General features: G+C 37.7%; 1 protein-coding gene across 1 annotated transcript; it reads right to left on the bottom strand.

The window, feature by feature from the left end:
- Positions 1-770: 770 nt before the first annotated feature.
- CTR9 (CTR9 homolog, Paf1/RNA polymerase II complex component) lies at positions 771-23,945 on the bottom strand. Its single transcript, XM_030039338.2, has 25 exons — positions 23,796-23,945; positions 21,536-21,634; positions 20,679-20,918; positions 20,086-20,203; positions 19,333-19,422; positions 17,863-18,011; positions 15,186-15,293; positions 14,633-14,740; positions 14,276-14,512; positions 12,378-12,467; positions 12,146-12,274; positions 11,858-12,041; positions 10,736-10,824; positions 10,289-10,474; positions 10,022-10,109; positions 9,624-9,772; positions 7,435-7,551; positions 7,119-7,264; positions 5,560-5,631; positions 4,232-4,367; positions 3,542-3,688; positions 2,963-3,120; positions 2,576-2,672; positions 2,120-2,232; positions 771-1,855 (listed from the first exon to the last, which is right to left on the bottom strand). Exons 1-25 carry the CDS (start codon positions 23,838-23,840, stop codon positions 1,447-1,449), a joined length of 3,504 nt encoding a protein of 1,167 aa, XP_029895198.1. The 5' UTR covers positions 23,841-23,945; the 3' UTR covers positions 771-1,446.
- Positions 23,946-23,981: the final 36 nt, after the last annotated feature.

The following is a 23,981-nucleotide window of genomic DNA, read 5'->3' as shown; positions in this document are numbered from 1 at the left end:
ATCTAGCTTCCAGTCTTGGACTGTCGCAAATCTTCCACCTAAGTGACTGTATCAACAAGAAGACCGAGTTAAGATTCAGTTTTGCTCTAATCCAATAAACATGATAGCTGTTCTTCTACTCTGAATGTTACCAAGCATGTAAGTTTTAGGTAAGACCACATATAGAAACTTGATACCAAACTGAGGAACAAAAAGAGATCTCAACTGTTCTACATTCTGCTTCGTCTGCTATGGTTACCAACAGCCCATAAACACATGAAAAAAACCAACCATACACAATAAGAACAGCAAACCAGAAATAGCAGCATGGGAAACTTAACTTTCTGTTAGTACTTGAAGTGAATTATCAGTAGTGACGATTCAGACCTTCTAAAAACAAAGCAACATAATTTAGGCTATACAGTCTATTAAAAACAGTAGTAATACACTATCCAGATCTACATAATTTTCTCTTAGCAAATGCTCAACATAGAACTTGATGCCCAATGAAAAAAGTTAGGAAGAAGAATTGGTTTTGACTGGTGCAAAATACCGATTTTTTTTTTTTTTTTAGAACTGCAGGGAGAAATCAGATTCACTTTACAACACAGCAATTTTTCATTGTTGTTCCTGAACACATTATATGAAAGGACTTAATTCCAAAAATCCATGTACTTAAGCTAAAATAATGTTAAGACTACTTTCTCAAAACAGATTCCTTTGTCAAATTTAACATTTTCAGGTTTTCTGCTTATACCTTGTAAGGGGTAAAATAAATCACTCCAAGCAAATAAGCAGGAACATTTTATTGTGACACTGGCAACTTTACCTTTCTTAAGTAATATGGAGTTCTCTAAACTTTTTTTTTTTTAACTTGCCAATTTAAATATTTCATCTATGTCTACTTTATAAAATTTCTTTAATATCTGCATCTTTTCAACTGATTCAACACAAAAACAGAAGTAAAAGAACAAACTCTTGGAAACATAAGGAGCTGCATCATGGCAAATGTATTCTTTAATAGAAAGTAAGAAAAACCTCCCTACTGACCTTTATTCAGAATGAGGAAAAAGATAAATATCCACAGCTCTTTGTTCCATTTGGTAGGATTTTAAGATCCATCTATGCATGTATAAGAACACACAGTTTTAGCCACACTGGAACCACCTAAACAGAGATTTTATGTTCCATAGGTTTTACATGCATTCCATCCTTGGTGTGCTGATTATAGTACAGGGATTCTGTTCTTCCTCTACAGCAGTTTCAATTTAAGAATACACCATAAGCCAACTTAGAGAAACATCCACTAGTTGCTAATAGAAAGAATCACAGGAAGGTCTCACAACAGTTTACTAAAACATTAAGGGTTTTTTTTAAATCACAGTTTTCAAATATAAAAATTGGATTTTCCCTATAACTGAAACATATTTACATGAACTTTTTAAAAAGAGGGTCTGCAATTTAGATCTAATCACTGTCATCTGAACCACCTTCAGACCCCTCATCATTGGATCCTTCTGGTTCAGATTCATTACCAGATCCTCTGCCAGAACCCTCGTTGTCAGATCCTCTCTCAGAATCTCTGTCTGAATCAGCACTGCGAGAAGCTGGGCGAGATTCGTTTTCTGAACCACCAGAACGACTTCTCCCCGACTGTACAGACTCATTGTCAGACTGCTCCGAATCTGACCGTCTCCTTTTTCTAGCCGACCTGTCGCTATCAGAATCTTCCTCAGATGGGTGGACACTGGACCTCCTTGGACTACCTGCCTCGCTACCGGATTTGTTTCTGTTATCAGAATCACTATCAGAAACAATGCGTTTACTGTGCTGATGCTCCCCGTCATCTGAATCACTGTTGCTATTCCTAGCATGTCTGTAGGGAAAAGAAAACAAAAATGAGTATTAAAAGATGCTATCCTTAGCTTAAAAATAAAATGAGACACCAGGAGTCGAGTAATGCTAGCGCTATCAGAATGAGAAGAATGAGTGGAATTAATTTGCACTGGAAAGTGATGTTGTGAGTACAATGGAAGGCTTCTCATTATCTTCGCATTATCTCATTATTATTAACACTGCAGTTTCTCTTGAAAGCATGCTTTGAAACTTTAGCACATACAAAGTTAATTAAGGTTCTTACCCATCATCAGCAATTTTGAGTTTATCCTCATCAGAGGAATCGTCACTTGATGAAATGATGGCTTTTGATTTGATCTTTCCTTTCATTGAAGGAGGCAGACGTTCTGGTTTGGGCTGTACAGGGTGACGGAAAAAAAAAAAAAAAAAAAAAAAAAGGTTGCTTGTTCATGTGGCTGGTTAAAGCATAGTGCCCAACTGTAGAAACATATTCAGAAAACCAGACATGCTTTTAAAAAAAATTTCCATTTACTATCACTTAATTCTAGATGGCTTGGGAAATATCCTTTCATCCTTGAAGCAGCAATAGCAACAGGGGAGGATAAAAATAAGCTCAAAGGCAGTTTGCTACAAGAAGTTTTGTTGTAATTTTCAACATTAATAAATATCTCCACTAGGGTAACGCTGAATTCCAAATGCATATTTAGAAAGTGATGCAGTTATTCGGGGTTTAACTTACAGCCTTCTTTTTCTCTGCTTTGGGTGGACGTCTTTTTTTAGGTCTTGGACCATTTTCATGCTCTTCATCATCACTCCCCTCATCTGCCTTCTGGGGTCTTAAACAGAAACATATTTTATATTATGTAAAGCATAACAACACAAAAAAAAAAAACTTAACACGTGCAAAAATAGCAGTCTCAAGAAATGTCCGGTTTATCAAGTGCAACTCATACTTCTTTTGCAGAGTGGCTGTTTAAGTCTTATAATGTGCATGTGTAAATAAAAATTAATCATGTGACCTCTTGACAACGGCTCATTTTTTTAAACCGTTATGAAAGACTGCAGAAGAATATACTTAAAAGCCATACTATTTCTCAGGGAAGTCTAACATTAAAGGATCAGTTACCTCCTCCTCTTCTTCTTCTTTCTCTCACCCTCCTCTTCTTCCCCATCTTGTTCACTACCACTGCCCTTCCTCTTCTTTTTCTTTCTAGACATGGGCAGATCTTCATCACTGTCATCATTGACAAACTCATCAAATTCCCCTGCTCCTTTTTTGGAACGCTGCAATAAATAAAAGCCCCACAATATAGGCTATTATTCACCTTCTAATTAAAAACCTATCAGAAAACAATTCATAATAGAAACTTTATCTGAAGACATTTTCAAAGATATGAAAATACAGACCTTCTTGTGCCAACCTTCCCATAACCTCTAGACTGATATAATTTAGAAAGTGATTCCAAATTTGCACGTAATAAAATAATCTTCTTCTGTTATTTTCACAGCTTGAATAGAACAGATTTTGGCAATGCCACCGTGCTTGGAACTTTTAAGTATTATCTTCCAATTTTTACATTTGGGTATTAAACCTGTGCAATTTCACTCTGTGGAGCCTAGGAGCTTGAAATTAAAAACCTGGACTACTGCAAGAGACCATGTATCAAAAGGGGAAAATGGAGATTAAAAAAAAATTCTGTTCTACCCTGCCTCCACCACCACCACGTTTCTTTTCTTTTGATCCTTCTACTTCACCAGTGAACATCAGAATATTCTTGGTTTTCTCCACATATTGAGCTCTTTGTTCCAGAAGTTTCTTCTGTTCTTCTTTTTCTCTTAGACGCTTCTCTTCCTGAAACAGAGAGAAAATTAACCGTTACTATTGTATTTGCAGCATCACAGTGATTATAATCACAGGCGTATAAATTATTTGCTGGTGAGAAACAGGAAAATTTACTTTTGATAGTCTATGTCATAGCAGAAGGTCCACATGGGAAAAAAAAAAAGAAAAAAAAAATAATTCTACAAACCTATGCTAGAGTAGGCGAAAGTCCAAAAGAACTGTTGCACCAAGTGCTTCCTCATCCAGCCTGTCAGTACAGAAATTTGATGGCAGACCTTCTGGGCCACCAATTTGATTTCATTATCAAAACAAAATTAAAAAAAAAAAATCTATTTCTGAGGCTATATGGAAGAAAGAATGAGTATCACCTGTTACCTATAACATCTGCTAGCACTTACTATAACTAAGAAAAATAGCTACTAGATGTTTTATTAGTAACACCAGGTACCACCACAGAGCAACAGGAGCATATATATTGTTGGTATGTATACTTTTTAAAAATAAAGTATACTTTTTAAAAAATGTAGTATACAGAATGTAACAGAATAAAACCTGTTCTTTAAGTAGTTTTTGGCGAAGCAGCTCCTTTTCTTGCTCTTGCTTTGCACGCAGCTCCCTCTCTTCTTCATCCTGCTTGCGTGCCCGAGCCACATGATACTGGGCTTGACTCAGTAAGTCAGAGCACTGCCTGTAACATGCAATGTTTTCAAGTAAAGGAAGGTGGCAGACACATACTACAAGAACAAACAGTTTTATAAAGGGCATGCATCACACTATGTTCATATCACCGACAAAGGAAAAAAAAGCTACTTGAAATAGCACAATAGAAGAGTAGAGTAGTACAGATTTTTGAGTAAACTAAGTCACTTTCTAGTAAGCTTATTTATCTTGCAGTATACAATTTCAGAACATATTGCTTCACACTTAAAATGTAGCCAATTCATATACAAAAAACCCCACACAAACATACAAACAATCATCCCAACTAATTTGGACAGCTTCAGAAGTATGGTTAATAAGAACTTGTATTTAATCACAACATACTAGCAAACCTAATCAGAAAGGTAGGTACAAATTCTATCTTAAAAAACCCAGTTGTGTAAGAGTTAAGGTTGCATGAAGCGTTCAAGTCTCATGAAAAACTAAAGCAAGGCACTTTCAATACCCTCTTAGCTAATGTTACAATGACATTTCTTTTAATATTAAAATTTTCTGTGTACAAAGTGCTTTAACCATACATTTAAGATGTACAGTGCATGATGGCCAACGGACGTTACTTGTATATGGCTACAAAAATCTTAGAAGAACGTGCCATAAATGAAACACAGGACATACTGAGTGAAAACCTGAGAAATAAGCTTACAAGGAAACTGATTCGAATAGGCTTGTGTACAAGCTCATTACCCTGAACAAAAATTAAAGCAGACTAGACTCTGCAAAACAGAAGTTTTTCATATTTCCATAACTGACCCATGCTATTCACCCATGAACTACCTCAAAAAACCTCCATGAAAGCAAACCTGTTGGATTATGTTTAAAGTCAAAACAGTGAGAGCTAGAGATGTTTAAACAAGTGTCACTGCACTCTCACTGATGGAAAATTTACCATTAAAACAGCTGAAGTTTTGCAGGTTCCAGCTAATGGCAGACACCACATGTTGAGAGTTTTAGACTACACAAAAAAATGTTAGAAAGCAAGGGCAGGAAAAGAATGAAACAGTAACAGAGAGTAACCCTTCACTTGTATTTCTGCTGTTCTAAGACATTGTCAGTTGAAATTTTGGAATCCAGTTTTAGTATGAAAAAACAAGACAAAAATATTCTACTTGGTATCTGAATGAAGGATTTGTTTGTGGTTTTGGTTGTTTGGCTTTTTTTACCTGGCTTCAGTAGCAGCAAGTGCCAAGTCAAACCTCATCTTATCACCTACTTTACTCAAATAACTGAAGTACCTGGAGGAAAAAAACAACAAACTAAGCAAATATGGCATTACTTACATATTTATTATAATTTTGCCTTAAAACAGAGCATTTCCTCCTGAATTACAATCCTATACAACTCAACAGATGAGGAAACTTCACCAATTTTCTCTGTGTGCAGCCCCTCCTAATACAACAGCATAAAAGTACATTCAGAGTTCTCCAAATTTAAACTTTCTAAAACCACTCTAGAGCAGAACAAAAACTCAGAAAATTCTAAAGAGAGTTCTAAGATTTCATTTACTGGCTCCTAGCAATAAGTACATTGCTGACCCCAGTAGATTTATTCCTTATCTGACACAGTTTAAGTGCCTGAAACCAGCATAAGGAAGGAAAACTTATTTTTTAAAAATCCTTCCAGAAAAGCCTCTTTAAACCTAGTTGACAGGCCCTTGCAAATACAACAAACCTTCAAGTAAATGGGTAAGCTATGATGATCGGAGTTTCGATAACAGCTTCTCCAATTCATTTAAAGGAAAACAACTTTCTAACTTTCAAGGTTGCTACAGTTTCTTCCCATACTCCATCAGAGACATTTTAAATGAAGTGCGCTAGACTGAACTCAAATTCTCGTGCACATGAAGAAAGTAATTCCTTGCTCAAGTTTCAGATTATGGAAAATATTTTCTAAAGTGTGATAGATATCTGAATTTTTAGTTAACGTAAATTAGAATTTGTGTTCAAATGTTTAGTTTGCATTACGTAAAGCACTCCAATTGTGAAATGCTTGCTAGTATGAAAGGCTTGCTTTAGTTGACAAAATTACTGAAAGGCAACATCCATCCTCAACATAACAGCAGAGCTAGGAATGCATAAAGCAAGCACCAGCTACACCAGCAATACCTAGGAGCAGAATAAATGGCTGAAAGATTTCTGTTCAAAGATGGTGACAACTGGATGAGATTAATCACACTGTTTTCTGCCCAGATTTTTTTTTTTTTTTTAAAGAGAACTAAAAGATCTCAAACACAGTTAAGAAACTGCTTCTGTTCTTAAGCCATTAGGGTACTTAGGCTTTACTTGCCAACAGTAGGGCGAAATTGGTTTTCAAGGACTACCAGTCATTAACTATGCTTATATAATATAAATAGATTTGCTTTTAAGCCTTTTAAGTTGTTTTGAAAGAAATAATCCAAAAAAGTATTAAATTTGTAGAATAATTTTCAACATTTTTTTCAACTATGCTCTTCCAGGAAGAAGTGTGTCTTGGTCATAGTAATACAAAACCCTTTGAGAAATACTATTGGCCACCTGGCCAAACAAAACTGGCTCTGGAGCAAAGACTGAATATGTAGTTTTGTCAGGCCCAATCTTTGTTTTCCTACTAGAAACTCTAGAATTATATTCAGTGCTTCATAGGATATGATTGGTCTTCTAACCAGATTTGTGAGCTATACTGCAAATTTACTCTAAGGGAACAACAAAACAGATTATAATGAGTAGAAATAAGTCATCTTTACCTGTGGGCTAGCTCCAATTCTTTCACAGCGTTAAGCACCTCCTTTAGATTGCTTTTTTCATCTTTCAGGACAGAGGTAGCTAGTCTTTGTAGCACTAAAGCCACATTAAACATAAGGACTGTATCACTTGGCGCTACATGCCTGGCCTGTAAATAATAAGCATGTTTTTAAGGTATGCTACGTGATACAGAGGTATACTGAAGTGACATACAGAGAATAAGCACTATTATTTCAGACTACTGAATTTAAAGAGACACAAACATGCATCAACTTACAGTAATTTTATTCTGTGATATATGATGTTTTATATTCATACCTTTAACAAAGTTTGTTTGCATTCCTGTAATTTGCCACATTTGAAGAGTGCCCGGGCCAAATATAACAATACTTCAGTATTTTGATGCTTATAGAACTTTCTGAGGCAGTTTTCATACTGAAAAAAAAAAAAAAAAAAAAAAAAAAAAAATCAAATTAAGAGGTGACAATGGTTAGTTATTTTGGCTAGCTAACTCCAGCAAATGTTTCTATTCCTAAAAAACATTACTGCTGATATGCCTTCTGTTTTTTAAAGAAGTGTGTCATGCTACATGGATGCCTCCTTTTCACTGATCAGAAAATTCTTTCTGCTATTACATAGCAAGTACCTGATTTTTCTGGAAACTGGCAGCAGTCCAGGAGGCTCTGTAGGTCTTAAAATACAATAGAATACTTTGCAAGTACCATCTATTGTAACAAAGTCCAACAAACATGACTCATTTTAGGAGCACTCAATTATTCTCTGCAGTATGGGGGAGAGCTGGGGGGGAATCTATTTTCTTTATTCATACAAGATATTTTACAAGCTGAAATATATTTTATGTAGTAATTCCACATATCTGATGCAACTAGTTTAAAAAAAAAAAATCCACACCTTTCAGGTAATGTCAAATTTGTTCTGTCCACCTAGCTGAATAACTTGGCATACCAAGGGATATCTAGCTGTTCTAAAGTGTAAAAGAAGACTTGTTACTGTAGGTTTTGTGGGTCTAGAATTAAAGCTTCAAACAGTTATGAAACTTAGTCTTTGGAGTAACCAGCGCCTTTTGTTTGACGTACTCTTTTCTCAGGGAATCATTCACCCTTTCTAAACCCCCAAAATAGTGAGAAATACAAAATAATTTTTATTTCCAGCTCAAATACAGAAACTGCCCTGATCTGTAATGCCTGAACTCACTACTCTTGGATCACACTGTGCTGTGAGTGCCCAATTTTCACTCACCTTTAGTCAAAAGATTTTGTATTTAGCTTAAGTCTTTCTCAGATTTGTATGCTTTATGGTAGAGAACTCACTAGAATAATTGCTGTGGCTGCAGTAGGCTAGGCTATTAAATTCAATTCATCTCCCTTTGAGTCCAATATTGCGTGTTTCAGACTGCGGCTTGTACTGACTGCATAGCAGAACCCAGGGAACAATAAAGCACCTCAGTAAATAAACACATTTCTACTAACAGCTTTACTTAAAATATATTAGCAAATGAGTACAATATTTTTCTGACAAATCAAAAGGTGAAAACGATACCCGTTTTCCCATTGTAATTCACTGCTTTAACAATTGCTAAAATTAGATTTCCATTAGGCTTTTTGTCAATAAAAACAGGTAAGGTGTTAAAAAGACAACAAACCCCATTCAAACACAACAGAATGAATCTGATCATGTTACCAAAGCTTTGTAACAGTAGTTCCCTGGAGGATAGCAACTACTGAGGTCTTGACCAGGTAAGAAAGACCCAGTATCTCTTCCTTATAACCATCACAAAAAGCTTCAGGATAGCTCTGAACTAAGTATTTTAGATCCTCACTGTGGACTCAGTCTTAATGAAACATGTTTGTTCTGAGCTTCTGTCCAACATCCACTTTGTTTTTAGCTTACTTGTATGCTTTTGATCAACTGAGTCAGTTTAGTTAGAATAGGTTACTTGGAAGGTAGCTTGCTTGAGCAGGTTGAACTAGATGACCTCAACAGGTTTCTTCTAACATGAATTACCTTGTAATGTTAACTGTGGTGAAAGAAATCACGGCACAGTCAGCTTGTCAGACAGCTCTGATTGTTATTTATGAAATCATTTGCAAGAACAAAAATAGGAAGTGTTGCTATTAAAAAAAAATCTCAGCAGCAAATTGCATTTACTTACTTCAGTAACATCTGAATGTAAATCACAGAGCAACTACAATGACTGAAACCCCTCTGACTAAAAATTAATTCCGAGACCAAAATTCTGACCCAATTTTGTTTTAACTCTGCTACCAAAAAAACCAAGTGTACAAGTTGGTAGGTGCTTTGTTACCCCTTAGCCACATTTGGCAGTTTGTTTTTAAATCTAGACTTGACAGCCAACCTCATGCTAGAAATAGACCTATAACTTGTTAAAATATTATTCAGAAACTTTCACAGTTGCTATGACAGCAGAGAAACATCCAGAAGTCATCTAACCCAACATATTATGCAGTTCAATTTAGAGATGTTACCATCTGCACAGCACTGATGTACTGTTTCTGTTCTACGTAGATATGTGCCAAATTTAGCCACACATCACTGATATCTGCTGTTGCCTCTCTCACTTGGGCAAAAACATCACGAGCTTCACGGAAATATCCTTTATGCGCCAAGACAGCTCCTAAGGGGAAAGTAATATGCACAGTGTAAGCTTCCAGGTTGATGTACTATGCACTCCTACCAAAGAAAACAAAGTATTGCCTGAATAAAGTTCCCCATTAAAAACTAAGTGACAAAGCTACCATATGAAAGCTATTCTTTCCTATGCTCTACTACATAGCGTTCAGGCCCTGCAAAAACAATTCTATATTAAAGCATGAAACATAAGAATATCATCACCTCTCAAGGAAAATTAGAGTCTAATATTCACCTATGCCATTAGCAGCATACAAATTCTTTGGGTCATTTCTGAGTACTTGCTTGTAGATCGCTAATGCACGGTCTTGATGACGCTTCTCCTGCAGAAAGAAGTATCTCAATTGATCACTCATTTCCATAATGGGGTATTAAAAGATCTACCCATAAGTTTTATGGACTACAAGATGCCAAATAGGCATCAAGAAAAGGCTTTGAGTAACTAAGAGCATACAAAAATTAAATAAATAAAACACACACAGGGCAGACAGACGCCCATTACCTTTTCTCTGTCTCTTGTGGGTTGATGCAGAGTCTGCAGCCAGACATTGCCAAGAGCCAGCATGGAATAAGTATCATTTTGTGTGGAGGGCTGTTTCAATATTCTTTCAAATTTCTTCTGTCCTGGACCCCACTCTTGTTTAGCCAAATGAAGATTACCAATCAGAGACCAAGCATCTGGATGGTCCTAAATAAAAAAATCACTGTAAGTTGCAAAAGCATCATTTTCCCTTGCAAGGTTACTTTTTCCAAGTATAAAATGCTGTTTTTCTTAAATAGAATTCCATATTAAAAAAAACCCAACAAACAAAACACACAGAGAGCAGATTACAGTAGTTCTCTCTTCTTCACCTAGTTTATCTGAACAAAGAAAATAAAAATGCAACAAAAGGAAAATAAAATTTTAAGTTAAGGTAGTATTTCAAGTGTTTTAACTTGGTTTACAAACCTGATTTATCTGAAGTGCTTCTTTAAACCAATCAGAAGCCTCATAAAAATTTCCTTTATCCCTAGCCATAGCTCCCAAGCGCAAGTAGCCTAAGAATAAAAATAGAAAATACAATAAAATTAAAAAATCAGGAAACAGGTTAAAGTCATCTCAAACAAAGAAAATATTGGCCATGCATGAATTTCAAAAGCAATCTTTTTCTTGATCTGCTAAGGACAGCAAACATTAAGACACCTTTCATATTCTATTCACAGTGAGACACACCATGTGAAGAGGAATGTCTGTCCACAATGGTGATACAGAATTGCAGATTTCTAACAGTTAAAGTAATGTAAATGTTTTTAATTGGTTTCATAAGTTAAAGACAATTGAGAAACCTCAAAGAAAGAAGGATACATCAGTTACATAGTTCTCCCTCCACTTTAAACAGCTCTCCCGTCTCTGCACGCTTTGGGAAAAGTATCAGTTAGCAGGTGACAACGGAAAACAAGCAGGGAAAAGGCTATAGATTAGGCTGGGGCATGCTGTGTACTGCAGTTTGCTGAGCAAGGGCTACCACCTCGCCTTTGCAGCAAATATCACAGGTCAGCTACTTAGGGGCAAGAGGAAGAGCAGAGTGAGGAGAAAAAACAGGATGTGCCATAGAAGCTGTGCTAACACCCTCAACAGCCCTTCTTCCCTGGAGGAAGGCCAAGACCCAAGATAAAGTGATTCTCCCAAAGGGTGTCTATTTCCACCCACATAGAGCTGCAGAGCCTGGGCATATCAAGTGGATGGCCTTGATTGCACCCAAATGCTGAGGTGCTTAAGCTTTGGTGGGAGTGGAGAGCAAGGGAGCAAAGGCATGCAAGTCTACATAAGTTAATTTTGCTAGATTTTTTAGTACAGTATGATTTACCAATAATTAGAAGGCTTAAAGCTGGAGATTGGACTATAAGGATGATGCAGGCCTTAATAAAAAAAAAAAAAAAAGTAGGGAAAATAGCAGGTAGGTAAGCAGGCCCCAAAACTACTATGAAAAGAAGTGAAGAGAGATATAAGGAGACCAGAAAACACTGTAAACGGGAAGATTTTTGGTATTATAAGGAGGACTGTGGAACTAAAATACCAAATGTTTCTTACAATCAACGTAATTAGGATGTTCTCTTAAAATGTTTTTATAGAGCTTTTCCGCTTCATGAAATTCACACATCGCCTCATATAGTCTGGCAAGGTTATAGGACGTTGTTACAGAGATAGCATTGTAATAATGCTCATCATGTTCAGCTTCTGCTTTTGCACGATCCAGTGATGCCAAAAAATATTTCTAAAGTATAAAAAGAAAAAAGGAATAAAGCACTCCAGAATATTCTTAAAGGAAAACTTCTGGGTGATCAAGAAACTCAATTCAAACTTTGAGTAATTACATACCTTTGCTTCTCCTAGGTTTCCCAGCCTGAAGTGCAGGGCACCCACGTTATTCAAAATCTCTGGTGGGACATCAGCCTGTACTTTCTCTTGCAGAATGCGTGTGGCTGTACCGTAGGCTGACAGTGCACCCTTTACAAAGAAAGAGAAAGTGGATGAAAGAAGTAAGAGAATGAGCTCTATATGCTCTTATGAAAAGTACACACGTAATTCACCAAGTGTATATTAATAATACCTGTATATCAGTCTGTTCTAGAATTTGGGCTAGCTCAATCCATGCCTCTACATCATCAGGATATTGTTCTGTGACTTTCTTCAGATGCCCCTGAAAAAGAGCAGAAAATAATTAAGCCTCTTTGAGGACACACACTGTTTAAAAAAAATATATAAATAAAATCAAAGAGTGAAGGTATTAACCTTAACACTAGAAAGCTATACTGTACTGCAAAATAAAACATCCTAAACATCTGCACAATTTGGTCACCATAAAATGGCATTAGTTTCCTTCCTTCATAATTGTATTTTTCTGTAGAACGTAACACCTGCTTAGAGTCCTAGAGAAGCAGAAACTATTACACCAACATGAGAAGCTAGAAAAGTGATGTCTAACAGGTTTTGCATTTACTTACCCAACATTTGATTTAAAACCCCTTTCATTTAAGGGTTCCTTCCAGATAGGCTAAGACAAGTGTCTTCTGGAAATCACTAGCTAACTTACCATCTTCAGAGGCTTTTAACACATACGGGAAGAATTCTGTCCTTTTCATAGTACCAAATACAAATGTGAGGCTAGGGGTCCTCTAAATTCCTGGACTTGCTTTAGTCAGAACCCAGTAGGAGTCTCAGTTCTGTCCAGAAGCTATGTGTATTGGGTTTGTGTGGCAAGGTTTTGGTAGCAGGGGGCTTCTGGGAGAAGCTGCTAGAAGCCTTCACTATGTCCGAGAGAGTCAATGCCAGCTGGCTCCAAGAAGGACCTGCCACTGGCCAAGGCCGACCCCATCAGCAACTGCGGTAGCGCCTCTGTGATAACTTATTTAAGAAGGGAAAAAAAAAAAAGTTGCGGCAGCACAGAAACGGAGAGAGGAGTGAGAACACGCACAAGAAACAATGCTGCAGACACCAAGGTCAGTGAAGAAGGAGGGGGAGGAGGTGCTCCGGGCGCCAGAGCAGAGATTCCCCTGCAGCCCATGGGGAAGACCATGGTGAGGCAGGCTGCCCCCTGCAGCCCATGGAGGACCCCACGCCGGAGCAGGTGGGTTCCTGAAGGAGGCTGTGACCCCGTGGGAAGCCCATGCTGGAGCAGGCTCCTGGCAGGACCTGTGGATCTGTGGAGAGAGGAGCCCACAGAGCAGGTTTTTCTGGCAGGACTTGTGACCCCATGGGGCACCCATGCTAGAGCACTGTGCTCCTGGCAGGACTTGTGACCCCACGGGGGACCAACGCTGGAGCAGTTCGTCAAGAACTGCAGCCCGTGGGAAGGACCCACATTGTAGAAGCTTGTGGAGGACTGTCTCCCGTGGGAGGGATCCCACGCTAGAGCAGGGGAAGAGTGTGAGGAGTCCTGCCCCTGAGGAGGATGAAGCGGCAGAGACGACATGTGATGAACTGATCGTAAATCCCCATTCCCCATCCCCCTACACCACACTGGAGGAGAGGAGGTAGAGAATTCGGGAGTGAAGTTGAGCCTGAGAAGAAGGGAGGGGTGGGGGGAAGGTGTTTTAAGATTTGGTTTTATTTCTCATTACCCTACTCTGGTTGATTGGCAATAAATTAAGTTAATTTTCCCTAAGTCGGGTCTATTTTGCCTGTGACAGTAATTGGTTGAGTCATCTCTCCCTGTCCTTATCTCAATCCATGAACCTTTTGTTCTATTTTCTCTCCCCCGTCCAGCTGAGGAGGGGGAGTGACAGAGCAGCTTTGGTGGGCACCTGGCATCCAGCTAGGGTCAACCCATCACACTATGACTCTCCACAGTTAGGAGGATCCCTCATGACAGCCAATATTAAATATTCTGTACCTACAACCAAGTAACCCTGAGTTTTATGCAACTTAAGGTACAGTCTGATTTCAAGTCTGATTTTCAAGTTCTACTCTTGTATGTAAAAGTATGATGCTGGCAGAAGCAAAACTCACCTTTGCAATATCCCGTTTCTCTTGGTCTTCTGAAGCCGCATAAAGAGATCCAAGGATTTTCATAGTCTCATAATTATTAGGATAGGCTTTCAAAACTTTTTCAAAGCACTGTGATGCATTCTCTTTGTCCCCTCGATAAATGTACATTTGACCCAATCCAAAAAATGGAAGTACAAAAGAAGATGAGGCAAACTGAGTGGCCTGGTAATAATACTGGAAAGCTTGATCATAATCTTCCTAATTAAAAAGAAATAAACAAAGAACAGGTAGTGTTTACATAAATAAGCTTTGTATGAACATTTATAACACAGATTTTTTAAGTGTAATCTCAAAGAGGGCTTTAAAAAACTGCCTCACCTGTACATGAAAAGACCTAGCCAGCTGATAACAACTCTCTGCCTGCATTGCTTCAACTTCTGTATTATGGAAAGCATGAAGAGCCAAGTGTTGTACTTTACCATAGTCCTGAAAAAAAAGAAGTTAAAGGAAATTTAAAAGCCTTCACATTATTTATGGTCAAGTGATTTATTATTTAAACAAGGACAGCTGGAAAATAGAGGAAAGCTTTAGCCACAGCACCAACTAAATTAATAACAACAGACATAGTTTTAGTGGTTACTGTTCTTTTCTCTAGTGTGTGTGGGGGGTGGGGGTGTGGTGGTGGTGCAGAAAAACCAACAGCAAAACAACAACCTTCAGGACACAAAGGTGACATTGACTTAAGAAATCAGTGTACCTTTTCTTGGCTTTCTTGAGAAAGGTTTATACAAAATTTAACTTGTCCATCTAGATTAACAGTTCCATATTAGGCATCACCTAGCCTGATGAAATGAGATTGAATCTAACACCGGAATCCTTGCTGTTCAGAGGTTATCAAGTATTTAACTGTAAAGTTCCACAGACCTCTTACCTTCTTGAAGAAGAAGTGATTAGCCAAGTGATTCAACACCATTGGATTACTGGGATCAATTGTGTAAGCCCTAGAGAGGAGTTGAACACCATTCTTGATGGAATCAGCCTAAATGAAACATTGACAGATATCAGCAGCATCTCAATAGCTATATCGTATTAACATCTTCAAAACTATTCTTCAGTCTAGGGTGCTGCAGGAACTCTCACAAAACCTTGCTGGGCTCACAGAAAAGAGTAAATTCAGCTACTAGCTTATCTCCCTGCAGCATACAGATGGAAAACTGGAAATGAAGCCACCAAACAGGGATGGTGAAAAGCAGAGCAGGACTTTCTAGGAAAAAAAGAAAACAACTTAGTCTTGGTGTCCTTTGACATTTCACACTCACACCCCGATAGCCTTCCTTCTACTGTTCAGTGTCCCCAGTTCCCGTTTGGTTTAGGTTTCAACATTTTACACAATTCATTCAACAGCAAAATGAAAATATTCTCCTGTTCAAATTCTAAACAGGAACTTCCAATGTTGAATTAAGAGCTACCAGAACTTTAGTTCTAATTAAAGAAATGGTAAAAGTTTGCTGTGTTTACATAGGGATATCATTATATCAACTTACTCTTTTCTTTACAGTTTAAAGAAAGTTTTCCATGGGTACAAATTTGACTTACCTACAAGTTCAAATCCATAACTGATAAAATAATTGCTATTTATTTGGGACATCCATGAGATCTCTATCACAAGCACATCAACTTAAATCTGTATTTACTTCTGAACAGAAACACCAAAAATGGTATCTAGTAATCATGTAACATCTGTGCTTTACTTTGCAATAATTAGCAGCAGAAAGCTATCTTATTGAACAGATTAGGTTTTATAAGTTGAGACATAAGATGAAGTCCAACAGGCAGCTAAAAAGCATTAATTTCAGTTTGAAGAGGCATTATCTTTCCAAACCTAGCATAACAATATACCTTGATTAGGAGATATTGAATCCTTCTTGGTTTAATTTTCAAAGGCAAAGAGGTTTTTTTTATAAGCACACTATGTATATGTCTGGGTTCTCCAATAATTTGAGTCTCATATCCAATTTCAATCATAGCCAATAGATGGCTAGAGGTCTCAGAGCTCCTAAGCGCTTTCGTTAAAGAAAACTAGAGATAAGACAGACCTCAATAAGAACACAGTGTACTCTCAAACCTGATTTGACATCATTACATCTTCTAGGAGAGAGAAACATTAGAAATATCTAAGCACAGAAAAGATGTCAATTAGTAGTTTGCAGCTCTGAGAGAATCTTTTCCCCAGAGAAAGTGCTCTCCCTCCCCCATGTCAACTCCTTGATGTTATACTAACTTTGCAGTGCAAGTTGTGGAAACAGTTTGAAGTAAATCACAGATGATACATTTCTTACAAAGAACAAAAAACTTATTTGAATGCGTCAGCTTTTTATCACAGCTTTTTGAAGCTTAATATGAGTGGACTCATCCCTTGACTTTAGTCAAAACACCTTCAGAAAAAAAAGAAAGATACCAGGTTTCATTAGTTTCTCGCCCATGGAACTATTTAATAAAATTTGACTTTAGAACATTTTTGGTTGTCTCTGTAGTTTTAGGAAAGAAAACTCTCATGCTCACATCTTTCAGAATTCTTCATGGAAGTCCTAACAGTTATTCTTTTTCCCATGACATAGTAAACTAAGTAATTTTCAGACATTGTGTGCTAACAAAAGATCTTTCTAGGGAGCTACGTGTTTTACAGATAGTGTAACACTAAATTTCAGCAACATACAATTATGTAACAATTTTATTATTTTTTTAAACACTTAAAGGTCCCATCCTCCACTGATAACTTCCTTCGCATGGATTAACCATCTCAGATCTTATGATCCCAATTAAGCTATATGAGCATACATATTTTCCAAGCGATACAACATCTAGTGAGGTAGGATCACCACTTTATCGTAGTTTCACCAGCCTAGTTAAAATTTGTTCTTGTCTACTTTTTGGTTTACCACTTGGCATGCATGCCAAGGTAGCCTGAATACAACTTTTACACTTGTTTGAAAGCTTATGCTCCTTAAAGTCCAGGACTAAGCTCCTGGGACTATGTCTTTTACCTTGACTTTCCTGTTAGCATGATGCTCTTTCAAAAAAAAAATTCCTGATGCTCTGGAATAGAGCTGCCATTGCAAGTGAGGTCTCCCAAGTATTCGAGGACTTTCAGAGCATCCTGAGTACAAAATGATTTAGTCAACCTTCACAGAGTCACAAATGACTAAGTAAGGCTGGCTATTATACATATTATAAGTACTGTTCATTAAAGTAAGATTTTGAAATCAGCACTATGGGTTTTTTTAAGTGATTGGGCATGCATTCACACATCTCACCATAGCTTTGTATTATTTTAATTAAAATAGCTAGCACTGGTTTTCTGTACTTAACACCTCTATAAGCAACAGTGTTGATTTTTAGCAATAGAAGGAAGTTACTCAGAATGTGTTGCTCCCATCACAAGTACATATCTATAACATCATTCAATAGCGACACAGACTTGAAACAATTTAACCACAAAAGTTATTACTCCTTTTAAAAACTGGACTACCTTTCAAAGGATAAAAAGCCTGCTTTTTCAGATAAGAAGAAAGTAAACTGAGTATGGATTCTTGTTAAGTCAGACTCACCTCTTTATTATTGAGTTCCAGAACAGCCAGTCCAACCAAAGCCCCTACGCATTTTGAATTTAACTCCAGAGCCCTGCTGAATGCTAAGCGAGCTTTTTCCAACTTGTTCAGTTTCACGAAGCAGTGGCCCATACCCAGCCGAACCTCAGCTAGAGAACAAGATGACACCATTCAGAATCACAAAATTTCAACTTTATGACTTTGTTACATTCTGGACATCAACTAAAGTGAAAGCAGAATTTTTAATACTTCTTTAAAGCCTGTGAAGCAATCTAACAATTTGCTGTTTTTAAAGGCAGCCTCCCACACTTGGCAGGAAAACTAACTTTAACAGATTAGTAAGACTTCATTTCTTCATACACCCCAGAACATTGGTCTATATCTCCAAAAGACACCGATACTAAACAAATAAAATTGTTTTTATGGAAATGTATTAAAAAAGTGATAGAGAAAGGCATTAAAAAAATTGCCAGATGAAAGGGCTGGAAATTTCTTAGGCAGGGTAAGTTCACCTGAGACTAGTAGGCCCTCAGAAAACATAGATGAATAAACAAGTTAGCTAGACATTTCTCCTCAAATGATGAACTGATTCACTGCCAACAAAATGCTGCTTATCATCCTCTAACTTCCGTGATCACGTACAGATGAACTAATAGAGAGAATTCATATCATATTGCCCTTTCAGACTGCCTGTGAACTAAGAATACAGAGACATTTATATACAGCAATTTCAAATCTGTGTCTGTGTGAAAAAAGGGAGTGAATGAAAGAAGTTTATTTAAAAGTAAGGCTTGCATTTCTAAATCCACTTTGGCAGCAATGAGTCTTATGCTAAACCAGACTACAGAATACACATCAACTTTGTAATAAATTATTTTTCAGATAGGTTATGGCAATGTATACTACATCTCTCAAGAGACTTTAGAGTATTTATGATCCTAATGCAAATACCCTGAACTAATACCTCTAAATTACATGCACACTTACAGCTGGTACTGATAGCTTTAGCAGATTTTTGCATTAATTAAAATCATACAACACCAGGAAAACTCACATCATGCACTATGGGTAGAATCTTACTTTTCATGTCTTGTTTCATTATTCATGTTAACACATCATTTTCTTAACCCTTATTCCAAGAGCTCACAGAAATGTTCTGCAACAGTCTTGAACAGTTCCACCTCTCCCCATACGATTTTAACTTCTCTTACATGCAACTTCTCATTTTCTAATAGCTCTTTAAAAAGGTAATAATCAGAAAAAAAAATGAAAAGTATTTTCTTAAACACAATTTTCTTCAGTTAAGGAACACTTCAAGTCATCAAACAGCTGAACTCCTCTATAACGAGGGCTGGGTTTTTTTTGACAGATATAGATCACAAAAAGGCCCATAGGTATTTGAATTAGGAAGACTTGAATTAGTTTGCAAGCACAGCAAATACTTCCACTAGCAAATACTTTCTGTCTTACCTGGGCAACCCGGATTGGTACGCAATGCTTTCTTGTAGTAGGCAAGGGCTCCTCTATAATCTTTCTTGTTGAAAGAAATGCATGCTTTACCTGTCAGAACATACCAGTTATGAATAAATCAGAAACATAAACAAAGCAATTACAAATCAGCTCATAAGTATTATTTGCTAAACTTGTGCTGTGCCAATTTTCAAAAGTTACAGTTAAAAACTAACTGAAAATTCAGACAACTACAACTTTTATTATCTTTGATGATGTCAAGTGAAAAAAGTCAAACACGGGAACACATTAAATTTACATTTTCATGGTTTTCTGCAGAAACTTAATTCTTTCCTGGTCCAGAGGAAAGACACTTACTAAGACTAGATTAATTAGCGAACAAATTAAAATATTTGTTCGGTATTAGTTGTAATAGTTACAGCCCGCTGACCCCTCCACTATTGGTATCTTCACCTTTGACAAAGTATACATCTTCATTGGCATCACCAGGGACATATAAGTAGTTGGACTGGATGTATGCCCACAGGTCTCAGAAGATGCTAGCTAGCATTATACTTTTTCCTAGCTCTTCCACCTACATATACTTCCCAAGTTTAAAGTAATCTCTGTCACGTATTTCTGGTCAAAAGTGCACACTTCTTTATCACATTCTTTCTCTCTACTCACATATGCAACCTCTTCTTAAGCACATAATTCATTCCAAAACTCAACTGGAGAGACCAGGTTTTTACACAAATACCCATAAACTCATACCAAGAAGGGCAGGAATATTATTTGGAGACTGGTTGAGCACAAAGTGGAATTGTGCATCAGCTTGGTCCATCTTATCACCTTCAAGCAGACAAAAGCAGGCTCTTCCCAACAAGTGATTCTAGATAAGGAAAAAAAAAAAAAAAAACCACAAAAAACACAAAAACCCCAATAGATTTATCTTGGTAAAATATGAAGATTAGAATACACAAAGATTAACAGCTATGCTATAATGCTTTCTACGATTAATTTATTTATTTCTCTTACATCAGGAAGAAAAATAAAACAAAAAGGGTCTTTATCATCCACTTCTAAAGTTCACATATTATCAAGCAAGAGAGTAACAACCAATCCTTCCTTCCCAAGCCTCAAAAATTGACTGACATACTTCTATCAGATGTCCCAAGCTAGAGATAATTATTCCTGGTGGCACCGCACACATTTCAGATACTTACAAGTTTTGCTTACATGTACTACACTAACAGACGTTAAAGCCTGAGCAGTTTCCATCTTCCCTTTAGTGAATCAATACTTGTTTTCTTTACAATTTCTGAATAATTTACAAATATGGTTTTTTAAACAGATTTTGGTTTTACCTGATCATACATGATAATTTTGTCAGCCATAGTATACAACAAAGTAGCTTGCGTAATGAGCTCCTTCTTGTTATCTTTGTTCTTCTCCTTTCGAGCCTGCTGTACATAGTATGCTGCCAGAGTATCCAGACATGTCATCTGATCTTTTTCATGGTCTCTATAGTCCAAGTTACCATCTATGCGTGCAGCTTCCAACAGCTTCACAAAATCTTCTGTTTTTCCTTGTTTGTAGTATTCCAGCTATAAAATATACAGTTTTAACTACCCCAGCAAGTACATAACATATCAAGTTGATGCTTTAGGTGTCACACACATTCTTTTTCCAGGATGTAGGGATAAATCAGACATAAATGTAGGGATAATCAGACAAAGCCATTCCGATACCACCAAATATTTTTCTGTTATCATCCCAACTTAGTATTTTTACATTAAAACACAAGTCTTACAACTATTTATAAGTGAAGAATCAACTGTTTTTCCTCTGAACTTCTTTGACTTTTTGCACATTTCACCATGCTTTCCACAGTACAGATACTGCCCCCTCCTTTTATATGAAGTGCATAATCAAAGGCACAAACAAGGAAAACTATGGATTGAGGAGGAAAAAAAAGTGCCAAACCCAAAACAATTTAGAAAGCAGGCCTCAAGCAGCATGGTTTCATGAAAAAAGATTAAATTAAAATCTTAATATGCATATGTCGAATCAGAAATATCTGGCCTAGAATCAGTGACTGAACAACCCCATTAAGTTCCTGTTCAGAATGCAGTTATCCCTGGTCATAAAAGTAAGGAAGTGGAAATCATTATTTGATTATCTGAATGTAATATTCAAATACACAATTTGTATATCTACTAACCGCTAAGGCAATCCATATGTGCAGTTGAGTGTGTTCCTGTTTCAGTATACTTATAACTTCATCACCCTCAGGTAACTGATCGAAGTCAAGCTCAATAACCTAGAACCAAACAATAGAGATTTTCTTTTCACAAAGCATTAACAATGTTATCACTGAGCTCAAAGGAAGTTGGACATTTCAGAGCACAAAATGTAAATAATTGTTTGTGTTTAAACAAGGTTACAGACAAAGAAAGAAGTGATAATGTATTGTATTCTGTACAAGACAAAAGTGATGGTCTCTCACAAATATCAGAGGAAAGACAGCCCAATGTTTTGGATATTAGTTGGGGAAAATAAGCAGAGATGCTAACTCAACTTCTTTCACTATAGACTTCAGGCTTAGAATTTTTACAGTTCAGCTAATAACCAACTTGACTGCACACTGTAGAATTTATAAAACTTCTCCTACAGGTAATACAAAGATCTAGGATACAGTCAAAATCTTCCAAGTAACCAGGTGTCAGAGAATCAATACCTAAGACTTATCTCAGAGCCCTGAAATTTTGTAAAGTCATCTTTATGCCCAAGAAAATTAAGAGATTATTGAAGTAGCAAACATCATAAAGAACAGACTAAATTTCTGAATATTAACAACCATAGTCATCATGAGCAAAGACATCAACAACTTTTCAACACACAAGTATTATTTTGCAATTACTATTTTCCCATGTTGATCTACTCTTCTGATGTGGAAAATGAGTAAAAAGGAACAGATAGTCCCAAGGTGGGATGTTTGGGAACACAATTTAACTACCTGTTAGTTCACTTGCTACTCAGTCATGCTGCCTTTAATATCAGTCATCTACATTACAATTTAATTTTACAGCAAGGAAGAGGTGCAGTTAATGTACCCAGGCTTGTACCCTGATTACCAATGCAGGGACTCTTTCTCTGAAGACTGGATTCAAGCAATCCAGTTTATAAGGGCTTATAGTTTCGACTATGCAAAACTTGAGAGTACCAGCAAAAATATTTCTGCTACTATTGTTAATTTTAGTTTGAGTTTGCCTTGCACAGTACATTCTGTTTGATGGATAATGATGTTTTTGAATTTGGACAACCCTCATCTACAAACTAAAATAGCAATTAATGAGAAATAGATACTACCAACACAGCAAATAAATACAGAAGTAAAAAAGACCACTAAAAAAAAAAAAAAAAAAAAGTATTTTATAGCACTTTTTAGTGATTAATTCAGAACTTTGGGATTCAAGCAGTCCTAGCAAGAACGTGAACAGCAGCACCAAGATCAACTATTCATGCTGACACCTCAGACAGAAACTTCTGTCACAGTAAAAAAAGCCCTCCAACATGTAACCTACAGAGAACTAAGTACATTTGTGAGACTTCAAAACTCAATGGTAGTTGTATGGAAATTTGCTAGAGTATGGATTTATGTTCACAAAAAACATTTTTCAACCTACAAGCAGTATGTTTCAATGCCTTATTTAGCTACAGTATTAATTTAATATCTGCTGTAGAATGATTTAACTTCAAACTTTACAATACCCTGTAAGTTTCCACATACTTCTCTTAAATCTTTTTAACCTTGCCTTCTGACAGTCTACCGCAACTAAAGAAAAGTTAAATAAATTTCTAAACCCACACTGAAATACCCTCACAGAGTGGACCCCACTGCCCAACCTGTGTCTGTATGCTGATTTAGGAACGCGCATGCCGTTTACAAATCAGCGCAGTCAGAAAAGGCAGCGTCTAACGAACTAAGGAGGGAGTTTAGCTGGAGCAAGCCACCGTCCACAAGCACGAACTAAAGATCAGATCCTGTTCCCAGCAGGGTCTCCGCCCCTGAGGCTTGTATGTGCTCGAAGCACACACAGTGGGAGAAGAGGCTGCCCCTTCTTCACAGACGTGTGGTCCGGAAGGACCCCGCACAGACTGCCTGACTGCTCCCAGCGGCTCTCCTTCACCAGCAACCCACCAGGCAAGGGCAGGGAGGTTACGGCTAGCAGAGGGCTAACACCGTCCACCGAGGGGCACCGGCGAAGGCAGCCCTGGGTTTCTTTCCGCAAAGCGATACACCTGCGACCCCAGCAACTCACTCCGCGCAGGGAAGGGAGCGACACTGCCCCTGGAGCCCGGGACAAAATTACCAGAGGAAGCGACAAACGCCCGCGCCCCGGCACGCATCGAACAGCGCACTCCTTCCTTCCCCCACCCCGGGACCAGGCCGCGCCGCCGCCTCCCAGCCCCCGACTCGCCTCATCGGTGTCCCGCAGAGGGATCTCGATAGACCCCCGCGACATGATGGCGATGCCGCCGCCGTCCTCCGAGCCGCGAGCACGCAACGGCCGCCCCGCGCGCACTTCCCCTCACTAACACCGACTGACCCGGACGTGCTCGGGCCAAGGGCGGGGAGGCGGCCTGGCTCCGCCCCCGAGGCGCAA

The sequence above is a fragment of the Aquila chrysaetos genome, chromosome 16 (assembly GCF_900496995.4).
Source record: "Aquila chrysaetos chrysaetos chromosome 16, bAquChr1.4, whole genome shotgun sequence".
Lineage (NCBI taxonomy): Eukaryota > Metazoa > Chordata > Aves > Accipitriformes > Accipitridae > Aquila > Aquila chrysaetos.
This window is presented reverse-complemented; position numbering and strand designations above follow the sequence as displayed.

What these genes read in the sequence shown, in the direction of transcription:
- CTR9 (XM_030039338.2), bottom strand. Translation starts at nt 23,840, where the DNA reads ATGTCGCGGGGGTCTATCGAGATCCCTCTGCGGGACACCGATGAG. An exon ending in TAATATTCCTGCCCTTCTTG is followed by an intron (nt 19,423 to 20,085) that starts GTATGAGTTTAT and finishes ATGTTCTGACAG; the next exon opens with GTAAAGCATGCATTTCTTTC. An exon ending in AGAAACGGGATATTGCAAAG is followed by an intron (nt 12,468 to 14,275) that starts GTGAGTTTTGCT and finishes GCTCTTTTTCAG; the next exon opens with GGGCATCTGAAGAAAGTCAC.